A 20,064-nucleotide genomic window follows, 5' to 3' on the forward strand; every position below is an offset into this window, starting at 1 on the left:
GCAGACTTAGCTTCTGGCGCCGTCCGGAATTGCGTCATTATTCGCAGGGACGATCTGTGACGACCTTGGATCGTCATCATCATCATCATCATCAAAAGAAACAGGATCACGATACCACCGGATCTCAATCAATGATCGTGCGAACGATCCGTTCACGATCTTGCTTTTTTTCTCCACTAAATCGGATTGTTGTATCTATGTGAATATGTATACACTTGAAAAAGTTAACCTTGTTCTAGAAATCTCATCTGACGTGGACCCTTTGTATGTATTTTGAGTCAATGTAAACGACCGGAATTATGTATCAAACAAGGATGTATTCTAAGATATATACGTATAACATGAGAAGCACGTTACTAATATTTTTTTTAAATATATCATATAACATCTAATTAGACAGGAAGTAATACATGAATAACTTTTTTAAGCTTATTATCTTAATTTTATTTCAGATTAGATTTTCAATAACAATGCTAAATTCATATTAAAAAATACTATCGAAATATAACCCATTGTTAATAAATGACGGGTGAAGGAAGATAATCGAAAAAGGACAAGAAATCCCTATTTAACAATCGGATAGTATTGTTTCACAGTGTAAGTTTTATGACACATTTCGTTTCGACATCCTCAAACACAACATCAAAACAAAATGGGAGTATTTGCCTAAAATACACATGGCATACTCGGGGGACGGTGGTACACAAAAAAACGGCATTTAAATTTATTGTAATTATTTACCGTCAATGATTGCTTGTTATCCATCAGTTAATGGATAACTCTCTAGTAAGAGATGTAAACAGATTTTTTTAATACTCCAATGCAATTTTGATATCAATTACACAGAATAAATTATTAAATTATGTAATTTTTATTTCGATAAAATATTTTCTGCAATATACTCTTATTTATTATAATGATTTAAAGTTTAGTTTAGAAGTATAGAATAATATATTATACAAGTATAATATATGTTTCGATTATTGTGCTCATCAAGTAATTCACTTTTCTATTATTGCACATTATAATTATAAAAAAGGTCTAGTTCGACTACTATAAAATAATTTTAACCTTCGGAAAAATACGTTTCTTCGTTTAAAATGAAAAACCGTGGGATACCACTTAACGAATAAAAATACGCGCCATAAATCATTTTTGATTAAATATTTTATGCTTTGAGAATAGATAACGCGCAACTATTTTCAATCTACCTTATCGATCAACGGAAATTTATTTCCAAGAAATTCACCATTCTTATATAATTATTCGTCTCACTGTAATGGGGCGTACCACAAAATCTACCCTGAAGAGACCATTAATATAAATAATGAGACTTCGCCTTCGACACTTTGTCTGACATACTTTACCAATTAGTATGGAGCTCAAGTCACCCGAACTTCAAGAGACCTCAAACTTGGACTGCAACTGAGAGGAGGTCAATTCAATTCCGGCTTCTCTCCTCATCTACTGGTCCAGCTCGACGTCTTTAAATATATAGGTAAATAATTTCAATGGGTATAAAACAGATATTTTTAAGTGAGTAATTAAATTACTTTTAGTGTTAATTAAATGGCAAGTTAATATTAAAGGGGCTGCTTTTATATATTTTGACCACGTAGCGTAGTTATATTTTGACCACGTAGCGATCTTTTAACATATATCGATTATAAAATATAAATATACTTAAATCATATACAATCATTCGAATAATGAAAAAATAAATTAGTTTTGGTATTGCTGCTACGACCAGCTAATACCGGAAACCAGAGTTTTTCCGACTATTTATCAAAAAGTTATTGAACGTTTATGGAAGAATTACTATTCATTTATAATTATTAATTGATCTTATATTAATAATATTTCTGACTGTTTCGTCTTAAACTTTCTGACCTGATCGTTTAATTTAATGTTATGTTGATATTTTATTTATTTTTTGGTTGAAATTTTCATTTTATACTAATTATGTTATTTGCTAAATATATTTTATTGTTGTCATCGATTTCCTAATATGCAGTATTTCAACATGAAAAATTTAATAATACATTTTTTCACAAATATTTTATTAATTTATATATGATATGTCATTGGATATTTTTTAGCACTTACATAAAAAAACGGAAATTGTATCATGATTGGATAATTTTGGCTTCCTCTAACCCAATTTCATCAGAATGTATGTCTTTCCGCGTTAGTTGCAGTAAGTTGCAAATATTAATTATATACATAAAGACCATATTTTTATAATATTTATTTATTTTTAAATTTGATGCACCAAATTGTTTCGTAAAAATATATCCTAAAACTTTTAGAAAGTTCGTTAAATTAATCCATAGTAATATATTTGATTTATAATTTCTTACCTAGCTTTTGCGTCATTCTTAATTTAATAATTTACATAAGATTCATTAGCATATCTAAATGGTAAATTTGATCCTAATTGTTTATATATAAACGTTCAGGTTGTTTACATAAACTGCTAATAGCATTTTAAACTTTTTAATAGATTGGAATTTTCGGTGAAATTTTAAAAAATAATCATGTTTTAAAAAGTCACTTTCACCAACACGCAGGAAACGTAAGCATCTTGAGATAAAAAGTGTACACAATGTGAAATTTTCCTTAAAGATTTATGATTTAAGACTAAAATATTGTTTTGGCATTTAGTTAAAATCAAATAGAAATTTTTATTTAGAATATTATTTTAAAAGGGATACATTTACTAATTTAATTAAAAACAGTCAGTGTGATTTGTTGACAAGTATCTCAGAATATATATGTATATATGCTTTAAGTGGTTTAGAAACGAATTTCTAAAGTTCAAGTTACCCTGAAGAGACGAAGGTGTTTTAACAAATATTGACTAAAGAAAGTTTCTGAGAGTCAAGAATAAAATGTTATACTGTCTCCAAATACCGGTGCATGACTCGATTCGGATCAACTTTCACCGAACTTCGATGATCCAGCAAAGTTCAAATAGTTTAACCCAAGACTAGCTAGTCGATGTAGGTATAATATAATAGAATATTAAAAACGCCCATAAACACCGATCATCTAACATTGTATAATTATACATAATAGTAGTAAATTATTACATCTGGGTTCATGAACTCTATATATTACAAGCAATTATTATAAACAGAACAGAGAGAGGAGGTCTTACATATTATTTGACATTGAATCACTTATTTGTTTAATACTTTAGTAGTTTAATGCTTTACACTATAATATACAATCATGACGCATTTGGGAAAGGTGTCAGATAATAATAATCAAATTATAAATATTAAATCTAATCATTGTATAAAATGGATTAACATTTTACAGTTTTATAAAACACATCTGTTGTTTAATTTAAAATTATACACCAAATCATATTTCAAGACTATAATTTCATTTTATAGATCAATATGTTTGTATATTTCATTCCATAAATATCTTCTCTTTGTATGTAGAACATTCTGCATGGTTAAATTCACATCAATTTTTAAGTACTGATATTCATCTTCAGTAATTGGTAGCCATTTAACATTGATTAAATCAGTTTGTTCTGGAGTTGGATTTCTTAAATGAACGATGACCATTATATATAATATATTTATTAAATATTATTTCATAAGATCAATAGTGCACTTACCCTGTTTTTGCAAAATTCGCCCACAACTTCACTAACTTATTTTTTACTAAAATATCCGTAAGCGAAAGAGGTTTAGAATGATTTGGATATCCAAGTAAGAAATCTTCGCTTGCATGGTTAGCTCCACGTATATTATGGTTATTTGCATTTATATTATAGGTATAATAATACAAATATTCGTTAGTGAAGTGATGTTTCAATCTTTGTTGTAATGCATACAACACTCCTGAATATATCGTAAGATCACTGAAAAAATTTACGACGTTTGTCGGTAAACTATATCTCTGCTCCATTAAATTTGTGCTTGTGCTTCCATATAAATTATCTAGCATATCATCAAGACCCTCAAATGCTACATTTAAATATGGAGGTATAAATGGTTTAAAATTTCCATCTAAAAAATATTGCTTAGGTACAATTTCAATGTACCGTTTTGACATGTAGTACCCCTCGTAACTATTAAAACCAGTTAAAATTTCAACTTTATTATACTCGCCCTTCTTCAATATTTTGTAAGGCTCTTCGTTCAAAAATCCGTCATAATCTTTAAATTCGTTGATGACAGGCGGAAAAGCGAAAATTCGCATCAATTCAATGTCATTTTTATTTATAATTTTTGTTGAGCCCATAACCAAAGTTTTAGTATCAAAATTGTTCAAGAAATTAAATAGCGTTTCATTGCCATTTTTATCATATCCTAAATAAACGGCCAATCTTTCAGCATATGAAACAGCATTGATACTTCTTGCCCAAAAGTTCATCGTTGAACCAGATTGCATAATAGCTCTTTGAAATAGCCCTTTAGACATGGGAGATAGTATATGATAATCGACTGATGCAGATCCCGCGCTGCAGCCCATTAACGTTACATTGTTTGGATCTCCGTTAAATACTTTAATGTTATCCTGAACCCATCGCAGGGCCATATTTTGATCTTTCAATCCCATGTCTCCTCTGGCGTTTACTGGATCTGTACACAAAAAACCCATTACTCCAATACGAAAATTCATATGGACAAATACTATATTTTCTTCGATGAAATTGTCTGGCTTGTACCTCGTCGCGGAGCTGTATCCACTCACCATACCTCCTCCAAAAATATGTATCACTACAGGTAACAAATTATTTTCATCCATTTTTAAACGCGGAGTGTAGACGTTTAGGTATAAGCAATCATCTACTCCTAAGTACTCCCAAGAATCTATATCACATTGAGCTGGAAAACCACCTTCCACAGTCCCATTTCTGATACCTTCCCATGATGAAGCTGGTACTGGATCCTGAAACAGTGTTTCTAAAATAAGATACTAGCCAATCAAACTGAATTTTGCATCAGTATTGTAAATTTATTTATTTATTTAGCTTATCTAATTGTTTATACACTAAGTACATTTAATCAAAACATTAACAAAATAAAAAAAATATTTTTTAATTCACAAAGGTGTTTTTTTATTCAATTTTTACTAATAAACATATTCTTATTTAAAACTACTCTCATTACAGGGACATCATTTAGGAATGGGTGGCTGATGGGGGCATCATACTGGCAAGACGTATATTATGTGTTATTCGAGAAAAAATATTTCTTGTGTGTGTTGCAATATACCGTTGGCGTTCCATATGACAATATGTAGTGACAGTTTGCAATTATAGAGACAAATTTATCATAAAATACTGACACATAAACACGTAACTGCCAACTAAGATCGTTTTTAAGACTAATTTACTTGAAGCAATTAATATATAACTAGCTTCGGCACCTCACTATCGTGAGGTACCATTTCTGTGCAATTAAATAAACAGTAAAATATGTTATAATCACAGCGTTTTTCTTACAAAGTGCCAATTGAAGATGATTCAAAGTGATGTAGCATTTGGAATTATAGACAATATAATTAAAACTAGAAATTATGAGTGTGTCAGTAAATGTTTGGTTATATGAATAATATATCATGGTTACTCTAACAAAATTACTATTGACTTTCCAGGATCTAATATTAAAAGACGAACTGCGGTGATTTGGCAATTAAACATACCAAAGTTAATTAAACATAGTACAATGCTAGTAATAATGAAAAACCTCGTATTAGTGTAAACAAAAAGTTTCATTTTACCCAATATATAGTATCGTTTTCAGTTAATTTTCAGAAGCAATGATAAATCTAATAACATTCACGTATAAAAAACAATTAATATATGATATATTGCGACAATTTTGAAGAATATGAAGAGATGCCAATCTATGTGTTTAATCCTTCTGTCAATTTTATTCTTCAGTTGTCGTTTAAATTTAATTTATGGATCATATTAGTAGTAATAATGTGTTCAATGCTTACTCTTGATAAGAGTCTTATTGTTTTTAATTATTTTTCAGAAGCAATGATGGAACAATTTGATGACCTATATGGCTACAACGTACAATTGGTATATATAAACAAAGAGTGAATCTCCTCATGTTGAAGTCACTATCAGCAAGTATTATCTTTTTATAAAGAACATGCTACATAAATTTGATGTAACTGAATATCTTGAATTTGGCTATTCCAAAAGAGGAATGATGGCACAGAACAAAAATTGAATAATAACCATGACGTATACATATTTTGCCACTCACTCTTAGATATTTTGGCTATCGATTATTCTAGGTGCATGCAATCACATATTTATAATCATTGTAAAATGTCGATTATTAGATAACATTCAAGAAACTACACATTTATAAGCTGTCCATTGACTGATATATAGCGTTCCCACTGCGACAGCACCGATTCGATCAACATTAACTTTCATTCCTCATACATACTAAGGATAAAACATACCTGACTTATTTGCAATTCTTAAAATCTAACGTATATGTGCATTAAATCGGAAGCAATGATAATGTTTATGTAATATAAAAGGAAAAACTCACTTTTTGGCCTCGGAGCCTGGCGACGAGAATTCAAAATTTGAAGATTTCATTACGAAGATTGTTTTATGATTGTTTATCTAATTTAATCAATGTTTTCTTCTTATCCTAAACACATTCTGTATATATTTATTTTTTATAGTTATAACACACCTAGTTAATTTGCAATCCGATTATTTATAAAAGGAAAAACTCACGTTTCGGCCTTGGAGCCCGTCGCCGGGAATTAAAAATTTGAAGATTTCATTGCGAAGATTGTTTTATGATTGTTTATCTAGTTTGATCAATGTATTCTTCTAATCCTCAACACATTATGTATATATTTAATTTTCATAGTTATAACACACCTAGTTAATTTGCAATCAGATTATTTATATTCAGTCAATTGACGAATTAATGAAAATTATTGTGGCGTAACAAAATTTTATTTAAAAATAATAATTATTTTCAACTGTTGTCACGTTACTGCCGGCCATCTTGTTTTATATTTGAATGCTTATTTTTCATTGGTCGAAACAACAGAATACATTACCGGTGGTTCAAAAATCAACGAATCAAATTCAATTTTTATTTTTATTATTATAATTAAATATATTTCCTTTGTTTACGTGTATTATTATACACCGTTCATACGAAGCGATACTATTTACAGAGTGAAGAATTTTTATGCGCTTCTGGAAGCGGCTTAGAACAATTATACATATAAGATGGCTAGGAATGTCATTTGTGGAGGAGGGAGGGCAGGTGAGAGACCATATGACCTTGACAAACAACCATTGACTACACGAAAAATTCTAAAATGACGTCCCTGATTCTAAACCAGAAATTCTCCAGAAAATCTAAAAAAAAACACGCAAAAACATTTTTTTAAATTTGTCATTTCAATGAAATCGTATTAAAATAAATATTCACTTCTACTAGTAAAAATATAATTTAAATGATAGGCGCTGAAAAATTAAAAAAGGAACACTGACTGGCCAACTTTTATCACCCCTAAAAAAATCTATTAATCGACTGAAGATATTTATTTTTTAATTTTTCTTCTTTGTATTGTTTTTAGTTATTATTGCTGGGTCTCCGTATGCAGTTCCATCTCGGCATCTCGTGATATAAACGCAGTATCCAGATATGTTCAAGTAAGTTTTTTTCGTAAAATGAATTTCGGGGACCGTCAAGAAGTATATTATGTGTTATTCGAGAAAAAAAATATTTCTTTTATGTGTTGCAATATACCATTGGCGTTCCATTGTATATTGCAACACACGCAATAAATTTAACCATATACCATTGCCGTTCCATACAAACAATAATGTAAAATATTGTACTTTTATTTATTATTTAAGCCATGTGCTTTACTTTTTTCTGTCTCAGGCATACGCGATCTATAATATTTCGAGTCCATAGATAGCTTAACTTATAAATAACTACCTTAAATCTGAGCTTTCCCTCGGGCGGTTCTGCGTATGGTATTCCAGAAAAACTGTAGTATGTTACACCTTCGATAGTTTTTTCGATTTTTCCCATCAATAAGCCTTGCTTTAGTTTTATGGTTGAAAATGACGTGTTCATTTCGAAAGCAAAGTATGAATCAAAACCAAAACTAGTACTTAGTAAACCGTACAGAATAATATTCGTTAACATTTGGTTTTTTATTGAGTGACCATTATATAGAGAATCTGACGATAGACTAAACCGTCGAATACTATGGACTTACCTTTAGAATACCATTATATTTTTTATTAAAATGTGATATCAATCGCATAAAACATGATATATAGATAATAAATAATGAAACTCTTGATAATGAATAGATAAAAAAATCAATAGAGTGAGTTACATCAGTAATACACAGTTTATTACTAATATTTTAACATACCATATGAGTTTATATTTATGAAGATATGTTTATTAAAAAAAACAACTAATAAATTTAGTGATGATTCGAGATTTTTATTGCACCAAAATTGCATATAATTAATTTATTTTATAACTTTATATTTAGTGTGGCAACTACAGGCAACAATTTCCTAAACGACGACTTTCTTCTTTGAATCGTATAGTTTTACATTTATCAATTGTCAAAGAACTATATAGTGGTTATAAAATAAGCTTACTGTTATGTTAATTAAGACGCAATAAACGTTACAACGAAAAATATATTTATTGAGTCCATACTTACGTAAATATTTTAATAGCACTAGATGTCTGTCTCTCACTATCGTGAGCTACCAAAACCAACTGGTTTATGGATACTGGACACTTATATTTATTATATTTTATTTTTATTATTTAGCTATTATATTCAACTGTGTATTATTTGATCGATTGGTTGCTTAGAGTAAGGCCAGTTACGCTGCTGCTGTCAAGCTTTGCCACGTGCGCGTTTGATAGACAACACAATGTGTATTAGATCAGTGATCGCCAAACTTTTGCACCTCCCGGACCACTAAATTTCAAATTTTGTGTCCCGCGGACCACTACCATGATATTTTCATACAAGTAACATTCTAAATATGAAATGTTAACTGTTTTTGCACTTAAGCTATTAAAAAAATTAATATATAATTTATATAAAGCAAAAAATTTATTTATTTTAAAAAACCGTAAAATAAAATCATTTTAAATTTGATATTATGTCAATGATATTATTTTGCTTATGTATCAGTGTATATTATTTTTTTTTGATGCAATAACTTATTTTATTTTCAATTAATATTTGGCCTCAATATACCCGAGTGACTAGTGCTGCTCCAAATGCGAGAAATGAGACGCTTCTTTTCAACAAAAAATGTTTTTTGTTTCAAAATGCGAGACAATGAGACGCTTCTTTTCAACAAAAAATGTTTTTATAGCTTTGAATTTTTTTACATAATGCATTGTGTATATCGCTATACAAAAAAAAATATTTTTTTACTGTATTGTAATGAATATTCCTGGAATGTTATAAATAATAACAAATAATATGGTTATATAAAATAATAATATACATTTATTATCAGCTATTTGAGATATTTTAGATTTTATATATCTATAGATACGTTTTTTATGTATTAATTCCGTGTATATTTTATTTTGAATTTATTTATTTATATCTATTATTATATTTACATATAATAATAAATTTAAATTATTTTTTATCTATACGTAAGAGTGAGAGATAATGTCATGCGGTCCGCATGCCTTATCTCTCACTCACTCTTATCATTTAACACGCGAATGAGCGAAAGGGAATGTATCTCACCATACGCGCCGGATGTGAATATAAAGGATACTCAATATATGTATGTATAGAATATTAAATATAATTAGATTAATAAACACGTTTAAGATAAACCTTGTTTAAAATGGAATAAAAACCGTACTTAAGGTAACTTAGGGTAAATAATACAAATGTATTGAATTATAATTTAATATTTTCATATATTTTGCTCCATAATGCTTTTCTTTTAGACAATAAAGTTGTTTTCATACTTAGATTTACCCCTAAACTTAAGTACATAAATTTATCTTTAGTTATAGGTAACCATTTAACTTTGATCAAATCGGATTGTTCAGGAGTTGGATTTCTATAATAAAAAATAATTTTAAATATAAAATATGTAATATGATTCCTAAAAATCAAACTTACCCTGTTCTTGCAAAGTTTCCCCACAACTTTGTGAGATAATTATTCACTTTAAAATCCGCATGAGTCCATTTTTTTGGATCTTTGGCAAGTCCAAGCAAAAATTCTTCACTTGCATGGTCAGCACCGCGAATTTGAGGATTATCTAGATGCACATTATGGTTATAATAATAAAAATATTCATTATTAAAATTATGTTTTAATCTTTGTTCTAATGAGTAAAACATTCCTGAAGTTATCATAAGATCACCGATAAAGTTTATAATATTTGTCGGTATACTATATTTTCTCTCCCTGTCATTTCTAGATGTGCTTTTATATATGTTACGAAGCATTTCGTCTAGGCCTTCAAATTCCACATTTAAATATGGAGGAATATATTCACTGAAATTTCCATCCAAGAAATCTCGCATATTACCAATTTTCTGGTGCTGTCCTGACATGAAGTACCCTTCATAACTGTTAATCCCAGATAAAATATCAACTTTATTGAAAGTTCCCTTCTTTAATATTTCACGAGGTTCTTCATTTAAAAATCCATTATGATCATTGAATTCATTAATAACAGGTGAGAAAGCAAACGATTTTAAAAATTTAATATCATCAATATGTATAATTTTTGTTGACCCTAAAACTAAAGTTTTAGTATCAAATTTATTCAAGAAATTGAATAGTGTTTCATTGTTTTCCTTATTATATCCTAGATATACGGCTAACCTTTTAGAGTACTTGACGGGGTCAATACTTCTAGGCCAAAAGTTCATCACTGAACCAGATTCCAAAATAGCCCTTTGAAACAATCCTTTAGACATGGGAGACATAATATGGTATTCGACTGTTGCAGATCCGGAGTTGCAGCCCATTAGTGTTACTCTATTTGGATCTCCATTAAACACTCTAATATTATCTTGAATCCAACGTAGAGCCATTGTCTGGTCTTTCAATCCCATGTCTCCTCTAGCGTTTATTGGATCTGTACACAAAAAAGCCATGACGCCTACACGAAAGTTCACTTGGACAAACACCAATTTTTCTTCTATGAAATTATCTGGTTTAAATTGCTTTGCGCTACTATTTCCGTTCACCATACCACCGCCAAATATTCTTACCATAACAGGAAGTAAATCATTATTTTTTCTATTTAAATTCGGAGTATATACGTTTAGGTATAAACAATCGTCGACGCCTGAGTACTCATAAGTTTCCAGATCAAATTGGGCTGATACTTCGCTCTCTACAGTCGCATCTCTGATACCTTCCCATGATGAAGCCGGTACTGGATCCTAAAATATTTGATTATCATAAAATAATTAAAAACAGAACTATCTTACTTGTAACATATTCACCTTGAATCTAAGCTTTTCCACGGGTGGCTTAGCATATGGTATTCCAGAAAAACTATAATATGGTAGACCATTAAAAGTTTCCTCGACTTTTCCTCTTAATAAACCTTGCTGTAGTTCAATTATTGGACATGATGTAGTTATTTCGGGAGCAAAGTATGAATCGATACACAAAGTAGCACTAAGTGAGGCGTAAATTATAAAAATGTATAAAAACATTTCAATATTCTAAAAAGAGACTTCTTCGCTATGAATCTATTGATACACTGAAACGCTTGTGTAAATATACTCATTAAACTACTAATGTGTTAGAGAAAACTGGTTATTAAATTACTCAAAATACTATTTTTATCTTTTACATTATAATTACTTTGCTGCTATTCTAGATATAAAATTAAATTTATATAGATCTAGGGAGGAATTTTAAAGTATGCTATAGTATCATATTTTTCACTATTAGTACAACCTTATAAAAACGATATTATGTTTCAAAACGATAAATATAATATTACACTTAAAATAAAATTTATAAAAATAAATTAAATTATGATATTCTAAGAAAACGTACTGTTGTTGCGTTTTAAACGAATCGATATGAACCATATGGTATTAAAATGTACCGTAATTACATTGATATTGTGAACTGTATTTGATAATATATAGATTATAAATTGGAAGTGCTTAAATGTAATAATAAATCACTATATAATTAACTAGTTACAACATAAAATATACAAACGATCCATTGTGATTCATTATTGATGAAAAGTTTAATTAATTGCAATTTAATTAGTAACATTATGTTTTATGTTTTAAAACATATTGAATATTCGATACCATACAATTTTTATTAATGTAAAACACTAAATTATTCAGATTAAAATTTTAAACTATATATAGTACATCAGCTGTCGGTTCTTCACTGTCGTGAGGTACCGAAGCTAGTGAGTGTGTAAATACCGGACCCTAAAGTTTTTAGGTTTTAAAAATTATTTTTGATTCGCTCTGATTATTTTGAATTTAATATTAAAAATTATAGAATTAGGCCATTGTGCAGCTGTGCCTTATATAGTATAAATAAGATGAGTATCGAACGTGCGCGTCGTGAAGTTACTCCTAGCGCATTAATGTTAAAGAATAGGTTTACAACTTTTCTAAATATTTATTAAAGAAACATTCTATATTATTTAAAATTTGTAACATTTATATCAGAAAAAATATATTTATATGCGTTATTATGATCATAAATTGATGTGTTTATATATTTTTCTCCATAGGGCTCTTCTCTTCGTCATCAAAGTTTGGCTCATGCTCAGATTTACACCCAAGCGTAAATACTGAAATTTATCTTTAGTCATAGGTAACCATTTAACGTTGATTAAGTCGGTTCGTTCAGGAGTAGGATTTCTAAAATAAATAATAATTGTAATTTATTCATATAAAAGTACGATTTATACTATAAAACAAACATACCCCGTTCTTACAAAATTTGCCCATAACTTGGTGAGGTATTTTTTTACTAGAAAATCATTTGATGTCCAATTTTTTGGATCCGAGTCAATTCCCAGCAAGTAATCTTGAGATCCATGATCAGCTCCGTGTATTTCAGGATCATTTCTTTGAAAATTATGATAATAAAAATAAAAATATTCATTTCTAAAATTATGCTTTAATCTTTGTTCCAGTGAATAAAATACGCCTGCATTTATCATAAGATCACTACAAAAGTTTACTACGTTTGATGGTAATTTATATTTTCTTTCTTCGTAATCTTTAGCTGTGCTTCTATATAAATTACGCAAAATACTATCTAGTCCCTTTATTTCCACATTTAAATATGGAGGAATGTATTTTATGAAATTTTCATTCAAGAAATCTTCCAGAGCTCCAATTCTAATATGCTGTGTTGACATATCGTACCCTTCATAACTATTAACCCCAGATAAGATATCAACTTTATTATAGTCTCCCTTCGCCATTATTTTATACGGCTCTTCGTTTATAAATCCAACGTAGTCTTTAAATTCGTTGATAACAGGCGGAAAGGCAAAAATTCTCAACATTTTTACATCGTCCTTATAAATAATTTTTGATGAAGTCAAAACCAGAGTTTTTGTGTCAAACTCATTCAAGAAATTAAATAGTGTTTTGTTACACATTTTATTATATCCTAAAGTCATAGCTAATCGTTCAGCGTACTTAACAGCGTTGATACTTCTCGCCCAGAAGTTCATGGTTGTACCAGATTCCATAATAGCCCTTTGGAACAATCCTTTAGACATAGGAGATATAATATGGTAATCGACTAAAGCAGCTCCAGAACTACCGCCCACTAGTGTCACTCTATTTGGATCTCCGTTAAACGCTTTAATGTTATCTTGAACCCAATGCAGAGCCATTGTTTGATCTTTTAATCCCATATCTCCTCTAGCGTTTACAGAATCTGTGCATAAAAAGGCCATTACGCCCACTCGAAAACTAACATGAACAAACACTAAATTTTCTTCTATGAAACTATCTGGTTTATATAGCTTTGCACTGCTGTTTCCGCTCACCATGCCCCCGCCGAAAAGTTTAACCACAACTGGGAGCAAATCATTTTTTTCTCTTTTTAAAAACGGAGTATAAACATTTACATATAAACAATCATCGTCGCCGGTGTACTTGAAAGTATATGGATTAAATTGCGCAGGTAAGTCCCTTTCCTCGGTCCCATCTCTGACACCATCCCATGATGAAGCCGGTACTGGATCCTAAAACATTTTAATTATTATTTATCATTTTGGAACGTGACTATCTTAACTTGTAACATATTCATTCACCTTGAATCTAAGCTTTCCTACGGGCGGTTGAGCATATGGTATTCCAGAAAAACTGTAAAATGTTACTCCTTCGAAACTTTCCTCAACTTTTCCTTTTAATAAACCTTGTTGAAGCTTGATTATTGGCAACGATGTATTTAATTCGAAAGCGATGTATGAATCAACACAGAAACTAATCAATAATAAGGCGTAAATTAAAATAGTACTTGAAAACATTTAGATTTTCTGTAGAATGACTTTCAATCTGAGAATCAGGTAAGAGACTAATCAGTCAAATGTATATTTTCATCAGAATGTGAACGATAAACATATTTTTATAGCATAGTATATACACAATTAGTCTAAACCTTGATTTAAATGCTATAATATTGTTTGACGCAAACGATATCAAAGTATATATACAATCCAATAAATATAATCATAAATCTGATAACGTTAATAGTAATACAATAGTTCAATGTATTGGTTTTATAAAGGACATATATAATTTACAAAGTAAGTTTTAAAAATGTTGCTTTAACGTTGATGTTACTATTAAAATATGTTTAAGAAAATTAATACTAACGAATGATTTAGAATATTTTTGGAACATATATTATATTTTAACTTGTACTAATTTTTTAACCATTGTGAAAAAAAAATTAAAATGGGCATCTTTATGTGTGCATTGTAACAGCTTTCGAAAAAAGTTATTGTAAATTTTTTCCTGTCAAAAATAAATGAAAAATGTATAGGATGTAGGAAATTAATTAAATGCTCACTTATTTTAAACAAATCATAAGTAACTATTAAATTAAACGATCAATGAATAAAATATAAATTGTCTGTAATTTTATCATAAACTATCCAAAAAGAAGCTAGAGATCTCAACCTAAATATTCGTATTTTTTACTTTTAGAAAGCATAATATTTAAGCAGGTATTTTTGTTAAATATTTAAAAAAAAATTATATGATAAAGTTTACAATTTCCCAATATTTAAAAAACAATAAAAAAACGTGGCTTTACATAAAAAATATTTTACGAATTCCTATGTAACAAAAGTATCAAAAATATTTATTTTAATTTTAAAAATAATAGAGCGTTAAGTGTTTTAAATTGCTTTGGGCTAAAAATTAAATATTATTTATATTGGTAAAATAGAGATAAAAAATAAATAAAAAAAGTTCACAGCAGCACAATATTAATTCAGAAATATGAGTTATTTCTGGAATTTCGGCAATTAAACTTTTTTTTTTCTTCCTTATTTTATTTGTCGCCTATTATTTGTTTTAACTATGTTTGGTTCAAATATCACAAAGATATGTCTAAGTAGAGAAAATAATACGTAACTGTTTGTGTCTGCTTTTCATGATTTTATAAATTAAACATAACAATTATTCCACCGCTATATGAATAAATAATTTAATGAATACTTAAAAAAAGATATTTGGTATTTTAATATTTTAATATTAGAGTCTATAGTCTTGGGGAAATATTTTACTAATATATACATTCTTTTTACAGTATTTTAATAAGAATATGAAACAATAGGATTTTGTATGAAAGACTAAATTATTAAAAGCTGATAAATATTGATCCAATTCTATGAATGTGAGTTAAGAGTGTATTAAAAGTTCAATAAAAATAAATACTAGGTTTAAATTAAAACAAAAAATAATTTTTAAAACAACTTTTATGTAGAAAGGATTAAATTGCGGTAGATACTGTGTTTTCAAAAACATCAGGTTTTTAATGTTTTATTTTATTTTTTTAGTGTATTTAAATTGAAAAAAATCACAGAAATTGTATACCAATTGGAAATTGTTCTTTCATCTTTGTTATAATTTACATGAAAATAAATAAATAAAATAATTAAAATAAATTTAATATTTTAAGATCATCTCACCGATATTTTTAAATTCGAAGTAGGAGTCGGAAAAAAATTCCAACAACTCCACAGCCCTGGTAATTAAGATAAATGTATGTGTAGGATAGTCAGAACTCATTTTAAGTCTTAAGAAACATTTACACATTATATTTGTTTTAAATATTAAAATTACGATAATTTTTTTTTATACAAAATAACTATTTTTCTATATTGTTTTTATATTTTTCTATTTAATTACAATTTTTAATAATTGTAGGGATATAAACCTAAATTTGCTGTTTTTTTCTCAAATATAAATAATGATGAAATGGATAGTTCTCGAACTGACCGTGTTAACGCAAATAGTGTATAAGTTTGCTCTGTTGAAAACTTAATCTAAACACTGCGAAAGATATCCAAGAACCAGAATCTGAAATTCTCAATTGTACATTTAATACTTTACCAGAATTTAATACTTATATGCACTGCTCTTCATAAAGCTCTTTTATCTGTCATAAATTAGTTATTTTCATGCAATTGTCTATTGTATAATAAGATTATTTTTTAAACAGGTAATCTGATGTAAACTACACATTTATACAGTTATTGCATATACACTAAATTATACAGTTATAATATTATATTAAAAACGATAAAATAAATTTGATATTATATTACTTTAATCGAATCAGTAAAATAACATAAATTCAATTTAAAAAACGATAGCGAAAAATATTATTATTTTTCAATACATACATTTAAGCACCATTTTATGTATATTTTTTTTATCAAACACAACTTGTACAATTCATTTCAATTAGAGTCATTTTAAAAAATACAAGTCCATACCATAAATTTTAAGTTAACGTGATATTGATTTTATTAAATACTAAAAAAACATATCTAGCAGTAATTTCATTAAACATATTTCATTATCGAATATATTTTAAAAGAATTTTATTATTAAGCAATTTTATTGTCTGAGTAAAAATAATAGTTTAACACTTTAATATAATCATAAATTAATATGTTCATAAATTTTTCTCCATAGGGCTCTTCTTTTCGTCATCAAAGTTTGGCTCATGCTCAGATTTACACCCAAGCGTAAATACTGAAATTTATCTTTAGTCATAGGTAACCATTTAACGTTGATTAAGTCGGTTCGTTCAGGAGTAGGATTTCTAAAATAAATAATATTTGTAATTTATTCATATAAAAGTACGATTTATACTATAAAACAAACATACCCCGTTCTTACAAAATTTGCCCATAACTTGGTAAGGTATTTTTTTACTAGAAAATCATTTGATGTCCAATTTTTTGGATCCGAGGCAATTCCCAGCAAGTAATCTTGAGATCCATGATCAGCTCCGTGTATTTCAGGATCATTTCTTTGAAAATTATGATAATAAAAATAAAAATATTGATTTCTAAAATTATGCTTTAATCTTTGTTCCAGTGAATAAAATACACCTGAATTTATCAATAGATCACTAGCAAAGTTTACTACGTTTGACGGTAAACCATATCTTCTTTCTTCGTAATCTTTAGCTGTGCTTCTATATAAATTACGCAAAATACTATCTAGTCCCTTTATTTCCACATTTAAATATGGAGGAATGTATTTTATGAAATTTTCATTCAAGAAATCTTCCAGAGCTCCAGTTCTAATATGCTGTGCTGACATATCGTACCCTTCATAACTATTAACCCCAGATAAGATATCAATTTTATTATAGTCTCCCTTCGATATTATTTTATACGGCTCTTCGTTTATAAATCCAACGTAATCTTTGAATTCGTTGATAACAGGCGGAAAGGCAAAAAGTCTCAATATTTTCACATCATGCTTATAAATAATTTTTGATGAAGTCAAAACCAGAGTTTTTGTGTCAAACTCATTCAAGAAATTAAATAGTGTTTTGTTACACATTTTATTATATCCTAAAGTCATAGCTAATCGTTCAGCATATTTAACAGCGTCGATACTTCTCGCCCAGAAGTTCATGGTTGTACCAGATTCCATAATAGCCCTTTGGAACAATCCTTTAGACATAGGAGATATAATATGGTAATCGACTGATGCAGCTCCAGAACTACCGCCCACTAGTGTCACTCTATTTGGATCTCCGTTAAACGCTTTAATGTTATCTTGAACCCAACGCAGAGCCATTGTTTGATCTTTTAATCCCATATCTCCTCTAGCGTTTACAGAATCTGTGCATAAAAAGGCCATTACGCCCACTCGAAAACTAACATGAACAAACACTAAATTTTCTTCTATGAAACTATCTGGTTTATATAGCTTTGCACTGCTGTTTCCGCTCACCATGCCCCCGCCGAAAAGTTTAACCACAACTGGGAGCAAATCATTTTTTTCTCTTTTTAAAAACGGAGTATAAACATTTACATATAAACAATCATCGTCGCCTGCGTACTTGAAAGTATATGGATTAAATTGCGCAGGTAAGTCCCTTTCCTCGGTCCCATCTCTGACACCATCCCATGATGAAGCCGGTACTGGATCCTAAAACATTTTAATTATTATATATCATTTTGGAACGTGACTATCATAACTTGTAACATATTCATTCACCTTGAATCTAAGCTTTCCTACGGGCGGTTGAGCATATGGTATTCCAGAAAAACTGTAAAATGTTACTCCTTCGAAACTTTCCTCAACTTTTCCTTTTAATAAACCTTGTTGAAGCTTGATTATTGGCAACGATGTATTTAATTCGAAAGCGATGTATGAATCAACACAGAAACTAATCAATAATAAAGCGTAAATTAAAATAGTACTTGAAAACATTTAGATTTTCTGTAGAAGGACTTTTAATCTGAGAATCAGGTAAGAGACTAATCAGTCAAATGTATATTTTCATCAGAATGTGAACGATAAACATATTTTTATAGCATAGTATGTACATAATTAGTCTAAACCTTGATTTAAATGCTATAATATTGTTTGATGCAAACGATATCAAAGTATATATACAATACACCTATATAATTTATGCTGCATTTTGTGATCCAATAAATATAATCATAAATCTGATAACGTTAATAGTAATACAATAGGTCAATGTATTGGTTTTATAAAGGACATATATAATTTACAAAGTAAGTTTTAAAAATGTTGCTTTAACGTTGATGTTACTATTAAAATATGTTTAAGAAAATTAATACTAAAGAATGATTTAGAATATTTTTGGAACATATATTATATTTTAACTTGTACTAATTTTTTAACCATTGTGAAAAAAAAATTAAAATGGGCATCTTTATGTGTGCATTGTAACAGCTTTCGAAAAAAGTTATTGTAAATTTTTTCCTGTCAAAAATAAATGAAAAATGTATAGGATGTAGGAAATTAATTAAATGCTCACTTATTTTAAACAAATCATAAGTAACTATTAAATTAAACGATCAATGAATAAAATATAAATTGTCTGTAATTTTATCATAAACTATCCAAAAAGAAGCTAGAGATCTCAACCTAAATATTCGTATTTTTTACTTTTAGAAAGCATAATATTTAGGCAGGTATTTTTGTTATATAATTTAAAAGTTTTTATATGATAAAGTTTACAATTTCCCAATATTTAAAAAACAATAAAAAAACGTGGGTTTACATAAAAAATATTTTACGAATTTCTATGTTACAAAAGTATCAAAAATATTTATTTTAATTTTAAAAATAATAGAGCGTTGAGTGTTTCAAATTGCTTTGGCCTAAAAATTAAATATTATTAATATTGGATAAATAGAGATAAAAAATAAATAAAAAAAGTTCACAGCAGCACAATATTAATTCAGAAATATGAGTTATTTCTGGAATTTCAGCAATTAAACTTGTTTTTTTCCTTCCTTATTTTATTTGT

At 28.4% G+C, this 20,064-nt stretch overlaps 3 protein-coding genes across 3 annotated transcripts; all 3 read right to left on the reverse strand.

Annotated features, from left to right (window-relative positions):
- Positions 1 to 6: 6 nt before the first annotated feature.
- LOC148233653 (esterase FE4-like) lies at positions 7 to 8,111 on the reverse strand. Its single transcript, XM_088188945.1, has 5 exons — positions 7,971 to 8,111; positions 4,377 to 4,914; positions 3,635 to 3,755; positions 3,456 to 3,561; positions 7 to 195 (listed from the first exon to the last, which is right to left on the reverse strand). The coding sequence occupies exons 1-5, from the start codon at positions 8,109 to 8,111 to the stop codon at positions 7 to 9; spliced, it is 1,095 nt and encodes a 364-aa protein (XP_088045071.1).
- A 1,816-nt stretch (positions 8,112 to 9,927) lies between these two features.
- Positions 9,928 to 18,383, reverse strand: LOC148233654 (esterase E4-like). Its single transcript, XM_088188947.1, has 7 exons — positions 18,079 to 18,383; positions 17,428 to 17,571; positions 17,293 to 17,361; positions 14,333 to 14,504; positions 13,710 to 14,263; positions 12,984 to 13,127; positions 9,928 to 10,108 (listed from the first exon to the last, which is right to left on the reverse strand). Exons 1-7 carry the CDS (start codon positions 18,372 to 18,374, stop codon positions 9,943 to 9,945), a joined length of 1,545 nt encoding a protein of 514 aa, XP_088045073.1. The 5' UTR covers positions 18,375 to 18,383; the 3' UTR covers positions 9,928 to 9,942.
- Positions 10,681 to 12,266, reverse strand: LOC148233655 (esterase B1-like). The gene is made up of 5 exons (XM_088188677.1): positions 12,250 to 12,266; positions 11,514 to 11,691; positions 11,362 to 11,450; positions 10,885 to 11,304; positions 10,681 to 10,690 (listed from the first exon to the last, which is right to left on the reverse strand). Exons 1-5 carry the CDS (start codon positions 12,264 to 12,266, stop codon positions 10,681 to 10,683), a joined length of 714 nt encoding a protein of 237 aa, XP_088044803.1.
- Positions 18,384 to 20,064: the final 1,681 nt, after the last annotated feature.

The sequence above is a fragment of the Plectrocnemia conspersa genome, unplaced genomic scaffold (genome assembly GCF_051122295.1).
Source record: "Plectrocnemia conspersa isolate PC_06_02 unplaced genomic scaffold, ASM5112229v1 ptg000007l, whole genome shotgun sequence".
Taxonomy (NCBI): domain Eukaryota; kingdom Metazoa; phylum Arthropoda; class Insecta; order Trichoptera; family Polycentropodidae; genus Plectrocnemia; species Plectrocnemia conspersa.

What these genes read in the sequence shown, in the direction of transcription:
- LOC148233653 (XM_088188945.1), bottom strand. Translation starts at nt 8,111, where the DNA reads ATGAACACGTCATTTTCAACCATAAAACTAAAGCAAGGCTTATTGATG. An exon ending in AGGGAAAGCTCAGATTTAAG is followed by an intron (nt 4,915 to 7,970) that starts GTAGTTATTTAT and finishes ACACTGTTTCAG; the next exon opens with GATCCAGTACCAGCTTCATC. An exon ending in GCGAATTTTGCAAAAACAGG is followed by an intron (nt 3,562 to 3,634) that starts GTAAGTGCACTA and finishes CGTTCATTTAAG; the next exon opens with AAATCCAACTCCAGAACAAA.
- LOC148233654 (XM_088188947.1), bottom strand. Translation starts at nt 18,374, where the DNA reads ATGGGATTAAAAGATCAAACAATGGCTCTGCGTTGGGTTCAAGATAAC. An exon ending in CTATTTAATTTCTTGAATGA is followed by an intron (nt 17,572 to 18,078) that starts GTTTGACACAAA and finishes TAATTTTCAAAG; the next exon opens with AAATGATCCTGAAATACACG. An exon ending in GCAAATTTTGTAAGAACGGG is followed by an intron (nt 10,109 to 12,983) that starts GTATGTTTGTTT and finishes TTTTTATTATAG; the next exon opens with AAATCCAACTCCTGAACAAT.
- LOC148233655 (XM_088188677.1), bottom strand. An exon ending in TGGAAAAGCTTAGATTCAAG is followed by an intron (nt 11,451 to 11,513) that starts GTGAATATGTTA and finishes CAAATATTTTAG; the next exon opens with GATCCAGTACCGGCTTCATC. An exon ending in TTTGATCTGGAAACTTATGA is followed by an intron (nt 11,305 to 11,361) that starts GTACTCAGGCGT and finishes GAATTTAAATAG; the next exon opens with AAAAAATAATGATTTACTTC.